Source organism: Bidens hawaiensis, unplaced genomic scaffold (genome assembly GCF_021521415.1).
Source record: "Bidens hawaiensis isolate Kalapana, Puna unplaced genomic scaffold, B.hawaiensis_p1.1 tig00000697_1, whole genome shotgun sequence".
In the NCBI taxonomy this organism is placed as follows: Eukaryota; Viridiplantae; Streptophyta; class Magnoliopsida; order Asterales; family Asteraceae; genus Bidens; species Bidens hawaiensis.
In genome coordinates, this window is record NW_027491041.1 from 2,675,299 (window position 1) to 2,686,323 (window position 11,025).

The 11,025-nt window shown below is 28.0% G+C and overlaps 1 protein-coding gene across 1 annotated transcript; it reads left to right on the top strand.

Moving 5' to 3' along the window:
- The first annotated feature begins 1,673 nt into the window (after nt 1–1,673).
- On the top strand, nt 1,674–8,121 carry LOC143531389 (uncharacterized protein At2g34160-like). Its single transcript, XM_077026701.1, has 5 exons — nt 1,674–2,059; nt 2,329–2,377; nt 7,175–7,237; nt 7,316–7,380; nt 7,749–8,121. Exons 1-5 carry the CDS (start codon nt 1,943–1,945, stop codon nt 7,857–7,859), a joined length of 405 nt encoding a protein of 134 aa, XP_076882816.1. The 5' UTR covers nt 1,674–1,942; the 3' UTR covers nt 7,860–8,121.
- The last annotated feature ends 2,904 nt before the right edge of the window (nt 8,122–11,025 follow it).

Genomic DNA, 11,025 nt, shown 5'->3' on the forward strand with positions numbered 1-11,025 from the left:
TTTTTTTAAAATAATGTTGCATGAAAAAGTTATGGACGTTTTAAATGATGGAGGAATTGACATGTGACTTGCATGTAAAGAGAGAAAATATGTAGTATTACTTTTATACCCTTTTACCTTTGATTCTCACTTGACACATGTCAATCAACTATAGTTTATCACATTTCTCATTTTTGTTGGCCTTTGTAGAATTACTCAACCCCGGGTCCAAAAGCTAGTATAAATATATCACTACACTAGTTTTAGAGCCCGTGCCACACACGGGATAATTCAAATTATAAAATTATAAGTAAAACAAATAATTACATAACGTATATGACAAAAAATGTATTACATCTATGCTTGTATATATACAATGTGTACATAAATTGATTTTATTTATATCACAAAATTATTTTTTTAAATGAACTTAATAAAAAAATGCTCATACAATAACGTACCCGAGAATATTTCTTTCTATTGAAAAATTCATTCTCGGTGCCATATATGTATAATTGAAAGACTTTTGGTTATGAACCAATTTCGGAAATAAAGCTTCTCATACAATAGTAGTTCTAACCACTCAGTCTAAATACAAAAGGAGCGTCACCTTTATTGATATATTTATCAATTTACCACTCATTAAAGGAAAATAGAACATTAAATTGTAACAATGGATGTTCTTCAAGAGCTATGTTTTTCTGAGCTATACCATGAAAAAGATTTTGATAAGTTTCAGAGGGCTTCTCGACTTTGTCATAATGACAACATAAAAAATAACATATTAACCCATCCAATTTTGTGAATATTTTGTTTCATTTGAGCATAGTTTTCCATGACATGCTTCCCATACAACGTTCCGATCACCATTGAAGGAAAAATTAATGTTAACATAAATATTTCAAAATTGATAAAAGTTAGAAGCATTAATAGGCATGGGGGTGGTATGTCGAAAGTGTTCACAGTCTTTTCTTACATTTTAATAGTTGAGGGGAAAATAGTCAGTTTGCCAAATCCTGAACCTTTTGATTATTTTAAAGAATGCCCTTAAAAATAAATTTTAAACCCGAATAATGTTTAAAATTCTAACTTTCACGCTTTTGACATTTCAAAGTCAACACTTTGAACTCATAACAAATTTGACGATAAATCTATTTTGAATTCTCAAACTTTTAAAAATACTCAAAATTTTCATTTTTAACCCATAACAAATTTTGACCTAAATATAGTCAATTTGTACCAAATAATCTATTTACTAACTTTTGACCCTATTTAAGTTCCATAAAAAACCCGAAACAATTTTCATTTGAGAAACATGATTTGTTATTGATTTTTGAAATTTACAAAATATTTTGAAATATGTAGTAAAATAATATGTTAATATTTATATTTAAAAATATATAGATATTATATAAATATAGTGTAAAAGAAAAGTAAATAATTATTGATTTATTATATATATGTTTTGGAGGGAAAAAATTATGAGAATTAACTAAAACATGATTAATGTTCACATTTATTTTACTGTATTAGAATAGGTAGATTCTAAGTATATATCATAATAGCAAACTTAAAATTATGTACTAATAATAGAATTGAATTTCAACCACTAAATAACTTATTATTACAACCGTGAGATTTCCAAATAAGTAGCAATGATTATACAAAGATTATGTTAATACAAATTGGATACCAATATTTTCGTGTAACCACCCATTGGGACACAAAAATGGCCTTTTTACCGAGTCAACCAACGCAACTCTAGATGTCTCGATGCCGCTCATGGTGTATTTATCCATCATTTTTTGTAAAACTTGATACGGTTCTACGAGCACTGGTCCAAACATTACGTTTTCCCGCTCACAATACATAAGAGAGATCGAGAGGCAGTAAATATAGATACATACATATAACATATTCATTTGAATTAAGTGTCTCTTTGAGATCATTCCAAGCGAGAGATATGACCACCGAAACTGCCATCGCTCCGGTTGTAACCATCCCCGAGCATCCCAAGAAGAACCGAATTCAAGTCTCTAACACCAAAAAGCCTCTTTTCTTCTATGTCAATCTTGCAAAGGTATATCATTTCGTTGCTACAACGAATCTGTTATGTCGTCACAAAGTTAGCAACAAATTTCGACCAAAAGAAAGACCTTTTTTAACAGCACAAAAGATAGAAATAGAAAACATGAAGAATATATAATGAATCATGTCTTTATCTCATTATCATCGGCGGGTTAACTTCAAGAAGAAAACCATATATACACCAAATAATATGTTAGGTTAAGTTGTACTTGTTTGAATTAATATTTTAATTTTCCTCTTTTTTCCAAATTTGAGTTGTAGAGGTACATTCAAGAACATGATGAAGTTGAGCTTTCTGCTTTGGGCATGGGTATGATCTAATTTTTATTATCTTAATTGCATTTGTATTTAATTTATATAAACATGTTACGTGGCATCTCCTTCCATTGATCTATATGCCTTATCCCATACACCACGGTTAGATGCACCTGTTCTACTTATGCATTTCCTTACCGTATTTCCTGTTTATTGATGATTAAAAAAATGTTGTTGGTCGTATAGTCAAATTAGTTTTCTTTCGGCGTTTCGTTTTAGAACTTTAAAAAAGTTAAGTTTTAGGAACTTAAAACAACAAATATTTTTTTGATTTTTTTTCATATATTACCATTGTTTAAAACTAGTTTTACTATAATTTATATATAAATATTTTATTACATATATAAATCGCAAATTTACACATATGTAAAATTTATGTAATAAAAAATTTATATATATGTAAAAACTAATTTTAATAATTGTAATCGTAAATATATATATATATATAAAAAGTAATAAAACTATAATAAAATAACATTAACATACAAATTTTTTTTATAAAAAAACGTTATTTATTAAAAGTTCCTTCAAATTTTAAATAATTTAAGAGTTCTATAATATATATATATATATATATATATATAGGAAGCGGATCAAGAGAGAACTATTTGTTAGAGAGAGAACTAGAGAATTAATAAAAAATATATTTTTAATTTAATTAAAAAATATTTTTATTTTTTTTTTCTTTCATCTTTCTTTTGTGTTGTTATTCTTCACCAAAAAAGATAAAAAAAACTCATTGTCATGCACATATGCAATACATTGACTTTTTTATTGCATACGTGTACTAGTGTGTGTTTTATTTATGCAATACTGTTGAATATCATATATTTAATTGTTTATATTGTATATATGTAATAGTGTTATATTATAGGCAAAAAAATAAAAACAAAAATTGATATAATGCATATGTGCATTAGTGTTGTACCACATACATGTAATAGTGTGTATTGCATACAAGCAATAGTGTCATATTTGCATATATTTTAATAGTGTGTATTGTATAATAAAATTGTGTTATATTATATACAATAAAAAACTGTTGTGTATATGCAATGCACATTACGGCACATATGCACTACACGCCATTTTTTATTATTATTATAGGAACAATATCAACTTATTAGAAAGATGAAAGAAAAAAATATAAAATATTTAAAAAAAATAATAATTTTTATTAGTTCTCTAGTTCTCTCTAGATTCCTCCGTATTATGGGGTTGTTTTACATTATTTGTTTATGATATTTATATATATTTTTTGGATTTTAGTTTTATTTATTAGGAAAATTGAAAATAAATAATCCCACCTTTTATGTATTGGCCGATAATAATCTCACCTTTAAAAATCACTAGCAATGGTCTCACCTTTTAACTATTTTTGTGTCACTGGTCCTTCGTTAAAAAATACTTAACTTCGTTATGTTTTTTCCCTAGTTTCAAACCGATGTTTTAGGGCTTTTGATCGAAAGAACGATATGAGTCGACTGATGTAAAACTTATTTCAAAATGGTGATTCAAATGGCTTGATTTTTGTTAATTGGAAATTCAAGCACCCGAATTGAAACATTGTTTCGTCGTTTAGATCACCATTTCGAGATAAGTTTTACATCGGTCGACTCGTATCATTCTTCCGATCAAAAGCCCTAAAACATTGGGAAACTAGGGAAAAAACATAACGACGTTAAGTATTTTTTAACGGAGGACCAGTGAGAAAAAAATAGTTAAAATGTGGGACCATTGCTAGTGATTTTTAAAGGTGGGGTTATTATCAGCTAACACACAAAAGGTGGGATTATTTATTTTCAATTTTCCTATTTATTATAAGAAATTTAATAATATATCTAGTTTTATTTATTATAACCCGGTTTAAAAGCTATTTGAATTTGGTGAGACCCATGACCCGCATTTTTTTTTGCCATAAATTTTTTTCTTAATTAAATTATATTAAAAAAAAGTTTATTAATTTTTAGTATATCCCTATTTTATAGGATTTTCATATCAAATATTTGTGATATTAGTTTTTAATATAATGAGATGTTATAACCCGTTTAAGGGCTACTGGGTTTGGTAAGAATTATACCCATAAATTCAGGTCAAATGTCTGAAAAGCCTCCATCTACAAATAAAACTATCTGGTGGATTTAGAAAATATAGGGAGGCTTCGTTTATATATATTTAATAACTAGCTTTTATCCTCGTATTACGTGGGTTGTTTTACGTTATTTGTTTATAATATTTATATATTTTTTTGTATTTTAATTTTATTTATTTTAAGGAAGTTAATAATATACTTGAGGTTTGATGATGAAATAGTTTCACAAATAAATGAGATGTTATAACCCGTTTTAAAAGCTATCTGGATTTGATGAGACCAATGACCCGCTTCTTTTTTTACTATAAAATTGTTTTCTTACTTATAAATAATATCATTTAAAAAAAATAGGTTATTAATTTTTAGTATATCCTTAATATAAAATATTTGGTGAGACTAATTTTTATTTAATGAGATGTTATAACCCGTTTAAGAGATATATGGGTTTGGTGACACCCATACCCGTGAATTCGGATCAAATGCATGAGAAGCCTCCATTTACAAATACAAAAATCTGATAGCTTGAGAGAAAATAGGAAGCAACCAGAGAGCTTTTAAATGTTTCGTTTATATATATTTAAGTTATTAAGATTAACACATATATATAACTAGATTTTATCCCCCGTTTTACGGGGTTGTTTTACATTATTCGTTTTATATTTATATATGTATATTTGGATTTTAATTTTATTTATTGTAAGAAAGTTAATAATTAATATACTTGAGGTTTGATGATTAAATGGTTTCACAAATAAATGATATGTTATAATCCGGTTTAAAAGCTATCTGGGTTTGGTGATACCCATTACCTGTTTATTTTCTTTATTATAAATATGTTGCTTAACTATAAATAATATCTTTTTTTAAAATAAAATAGGATATTAATTTTTAGTATAATCCTATTTTATAGGATTTTCATATCAAATATTTGATGAGATTATTTTTTAATATAATGATATTTTATAACTCGTTTAAGAGCTATCTGGGTTTGGTGAGACCTTTACCCGTGAATTCGGGTCAAATGCGTGAGAAACCTTTACTTACAAATAAAGTAATCTGATGGCTTGTGAGAATGGTTGTTTTACATTTTTCGTTTTTAATATTTATTTTTTGGATTTTAATTTTCTTTACTGTAAGAAAGTTAATAATATACTTAGGGTTTGATGAAGAAAGACTTTCATAAATAAATGATATGTTATAACCCGTTTAAAGGCTATCTAGATTTGGTTACCCATGACCGCTTTATGTTTTTTACTATAAAATTGTTTATTAATTATAAATAATATCTTTTTCTTTTTAAATTGGATATTAAATTTTAGTATATTCCTATTTTGTAGGATTTTCATATCAAATAATTGGTAAGATTAATTTTTAATTTAATGAGATATTATAACCTGTTTAAGAGCTATCTGGTTTTGGTAAGACCCATACCCATGAATTTGGGTTAAATCAATGAGAGGCCTCCATTTAAAAATCAAGAAATCTGATGGCTTCCATAAAATGGGGGAGAGACCACATCGCGACACATAGGATTTTTGGGTTTTCGTTTATATATGTTACTAGATTTTATCCCCCGTATTACGGGGATTGCTTTACATTTTTCGTTTCTAATATTTATATATGTATATTTGGATTTTAAATTTATTTATTGTAAGAAAGTTAATAATTAATACACTTGAGGTTTGATGATTAAAATGGTTTCACAAATAAATAATATGTTATAATCCGGTTTAAAAGCTATCTGGGTTTGATGATACACATTACCCGCTTAGTTTTTTTACTATAAAATTGTTTTTAATTATAAATAATATCCCTTTTTTAGAATTAAATCAGATACTAATTTTTAGTAAATCCCTATTTTATAGGATTTTCATATCAATTATTTGATAAGATTAATTTTTAATATAATGAGATGTTATAACATGTTTAAGAGCTATCTGAGTTTGGTGAGACCTTCACCCGTGAATTCGGGTTAAATGCGCGAGAAGCCTTTATTTACAAATAAAGCAATCTGATAGCTTGCGAGAATGATTGTTTTACATTTTTCGTCTTTTAATATTTATTTTTTGGATTTTAATTTTCTTTATTGTAAGAAAGTTAATAATATACTTAGGGTTTGATGATGAAAGGGTTTTATAAATAAATGATATATTATAACCTGTTTAAAATCTATATGGATTTGGTGACCCATGACCCGCTTATGTTTTTTACTATAAAATTGTTTATTAATTATAAATAATATAATTTAAAAAAAAAACATATATTAATTTTTGGCATATCCCTATTTTATAGGATTTTCAAATCAAATATTTGGTGAGATTAATTTTTAATTTAATGAGATGTTATAACCCGTTTAAGAGCTATCTGGTTTTGTAAGACCCATACCCATGAATTTGGGTTAAATCAATGAGAGGCCTTCATTTAAAAATCAAGCAATCTGGTGGTTTCCATAAAAAGAGGGAGCGACCATATCGTGACACATAGGATTTTAGGGGTTTCGTTTATATATATTATAGATTATTATAGATATAATATAGCTCTTAGCAATTGTGTTAATGCACACGTATTATAATTTCTAAAAAAAATTCTAAGTTCTCTTATATTCTTCCGGTTATTCTACTCACGCTCTCTCTAATACACATCAAAATAACAACCTATTAACTTTTAACTTTTAACTTTTCTTCTTTCACCTTGTTACAGCAATTACTACAGTTGTCACAGTATCTGAGATACTAAAAAACAATGGACTTGCTGTTGAGAAAAGTAAGTATCTTGTACACATGCATCTGTATTCACATATTGAATCATGAAACTTGACTAATACAAATACGTTTTCGAAAGAGGTTGTGACATCCACCATTGGCATGAAGGATGAAACGAGGGGCCGACTAATTCAAAAGGCTAGGGTCAGTTAATAACTCATTAACACTTACATTAAATGATCAAATTAATGCCACATGTTCAGCTAGAGATGTTGCATGCTTACAAGTTACAACTACCAGAATTTTAAATTATTTTAACTAATGTTTTATATTAAAGAAGAATGAATATGAAATTACAGTTTTTTTCTACCAACTAAAAACGTTACAAGACAATGCATACGTTTGCACACACATGTGTGTTGGTGGGTGGGTGAGTATAAAGTCATGAACGGTGATGGTTATAGGTATTCTCGGTACATAAATAAACCATCATGATTCATGAAAGCTATAATCACATAATACTAATAGTTTTCCTTCCAAATGTTGTTTCTCTTATGGAAAATGAGGTGTAGATCGAAATTGTGCTGGGGAAGACAGAGAAGTATGCGTCGATGGCAACCCCGCCCAGTGCTAGAGCACGTGAGAAGGAAGCACTCGCTAACAAGGAAGAAAAGAATCAGTAATACTTCTCTAATAGAGATGTGGTAACTATATATAGTCTACTTTCCAAAGATTCGAGGTTGCAATTTTCGAGTCAAAGCTTTATGTTAATATGTTTGTTTTTTAATCCACATCATGCCACTGGTCTTGCTCAAAATGAGCAATACAATAAGCGGTATATTTTACGTGTAAAAAACTAAGTGTATACTTGCAAGTTATCATTATTTCAATCATAATACTTGATGAAATTCAAAATTATCAAGTTTATGAAATATTATTTATTTACAGCTAGATGATCTTCAATTCTTCTTTTACATACTCTCATCAAAAGTTTGATGACCCTAGGTTTTATATTAAATACACATAACATTTTATTTTAAATTAAAGTAAAGAAAAGGTATTTTGTTGAGACGTGTTCACATATGAAGTAGCACCTGGTTCAACAACTAACACTCGTATAACATTTTGAAAAGGGATTTTTATATATTTTCTTTTATTTAACACCTTTAATTATATATTTCTTCATACCTAAACAAGTAATTACATATTTCTTCTTTTAATATTAAATTGCCAAGTTACTCATATCTCTTACCATTAATAAATTAATTAAAAAACAAAGTTATATTAGTAATTATAGAGTTAAACCCATACCATCAAAACATATTCTCCAACTTACTTTCGGTAAGCTCGATTTTTCCGGCAAGCTTCTGGCTATCTCATTACCACCATAAATGACTACCATCATTTTTTCTCTCTAAATCTCGCCGTCTCATGTACACTTTTTGATTATACTTGAGTTGTTTTTGTTGGAAAAAAAATTAAATCTAAAACTTTTTTATATTGACTATTGACTAAAAAGTTCGATGTCAATTGGTTTATTAGTGTTCGATATGTTCGTCTTTACATCGACTCGGTTTGGATTGAACTCAAGGAGATATGTAATTGATGTTTTAAGGAAGTGGATATATGTAAATACTTATTTAATTATATCATTAAAGGTTAAACAGTCATTTAATTAGTTAATTTTAATAAAATAAAAAAATATGTAATATGTGTTGTTTAGGAAGAGGAAATATGTAATTTGGCATGGTAACATTACATCAAAGATGTATCAGTAACAGATTTGGTGAAACACTGCTCTCATATGCATAAGTTTTCTTATTTCTATGCCTCATACGCATGGACACACCCATACGGATGGCTCATGCTCATCACATCCTATACGCATACAAATCATGCACAATGGGATAAAACATTAAATAATCAAAATAAACAACCATACGCATTGATTTGCCAGCTATAACAACCTATACAGGCAATTACAAACATAAATGTATCAACAAACTCCCCTTGTCGTTAGTTGTATGTTTTTCATCTTCATTCATTTCCAGATTGTTCTCCCATCAACCATAACAGACACTAACAACCATTTAAATTGTACAGCATATTCCTGTATTCATTATCTCCCACAAAATCTAATTGTAGTAGACAATCTTGATATCGTTCTTTGAAAAGTTGATCCTCCACATCGGATCACAGATGCTGCATGCTTAGTTACCAGCTTTCAATAAAATAAAAGCTTCACTGGTTCTTTCTGTCATACCACGACCAAAGGCGGAACATGCCGGGACGTAACGTATTGATTGGACAGTAGCTCAAAAGACACTAATTAAAGCGACAATAATTATTTAACTTCATTAATATTAAACAAGTACACAAATTCAATAAGTAAATACATCATAACTTGTAGTTTGAATAAATATCCTAAGGTCAACTAACTATCTTCGATCTTGAATATATCAAATACTTATACCTGTAACATGTATAAAAATAGAGTTTGTCAACACAAATATTGGTGAGAATACATAAGTTTAGTTGTATATATATATATATGTAAATCACAATTCATATGTAAATGGTGAGCATTACAACACTTATGAAAATGTAAACAACTAAATAGATGTGAACCCGTTCCTATTGATATAAAACCAATGTACTTGGGTAAGTATATGATCATACTAGATGAGAATAGATGAGGATGAGATACCAACCACCAAACATAAAATAAACAATTAAGCACATAGAACATAATCATAAAGCATGCAATAATCACACATAAACATAAGTTGAATTGTGTTTGAATAGATGAGAAAATAAAATATGAGAAAAGTTGATAAGGTATACATGCTACCCCTAAAATATAAAAGTTGGAAAAAGGGGGTATGTAAACTCATCTTGACGAGTGGATTAATGAAGATGAGATGACAATAAAATTAAAAAGCGGTTGAGATCTTCGGGATACGTCGACAAAAGTTTCTAATTGTTAAAGATAATATTCATTAATTATAAAAGAAATAGTTATAATAACAAGGCTATGACGGGTTTAAGATTTAATAGGGTTTAAGTAAAAGTTATAATATTACTATATTTGTATAAGAAAATTAGAGAGCAAAAATAAATTAAACAAGGTAAAGCTATATGCCGTAACGGTTATTAACGGGTTTAAAAGAATTTTGGAGATTTTATGGATTTAAAATTTATTATTATTAGTTGCATTTCGGTTTAACCTTTAAATAAATAAAATAATATTAATTATTGATAAAATGATAATATATAACTATATATATATATATAAAAATGGAAAAGTTGAACGGAATTTTATTTGACTAGCTAAAAGTTCGGTTAATTAAGCGATTAAAAATTATATTAAGTTTCTAAATTGAGGAAAAGTAAATTTATAAATATAAGATTATGCACTTATATATACGTGCAGGGAAAAGTTAAGCGACTATTTATTTTGGAAGTTTAGCGGGGTTGATTACGAGTTCACAAACTATTATTAATTAAAAAAACAAATTACTATTTAAAATTCTATAATGAAATAGATTAATAAAACCAAAATAAAAGGAAACAAAAACGGGTCAGGGGGGGATCGAACCCGCGCCCTGGCCGGTTTCCGTGTTCTAATGCACCACGCACCAGCCAACTGGGCTGGTGCTTCAATCTGTTCAAAGTATGAAACGAGCAGTATAAGTATAGATAATCAGTTAATCCCCAAACCTTTTAGAACCCTAAATCGAAAATTTCCAAATTGAGGGTCAATTGTCCTCTGTCAATTGAAATTGACAGAAGGCTTTGATTAAGCCTGCAAATTCGACCAAGAACCGCATTTCAATTCCTGATTTGATG

Coding starts and splice junctions, on each gene's coding strand:
- LOC143531389 (XM_077026701.1), top strand. CDS start 1,943: ATGACCACCGAAACTGCCATCGCTCCGGTTGTAACCATCCCCGAGCAT. Junction 7,238..7,315: donor TGGACTTGCTGTTGAGAAAA/GTAAGTATCTTG, acceptor CGTTTTCGAAAG/AGGTTGTGACATCCACCATT. Junction 7,381..7,748: donor GACTAATTCAAAAGGCTAGG/GTCAGTTAATAA, acceptor AATGAGGTGTAG/ATCGAAATTGTGCTGGGGAA.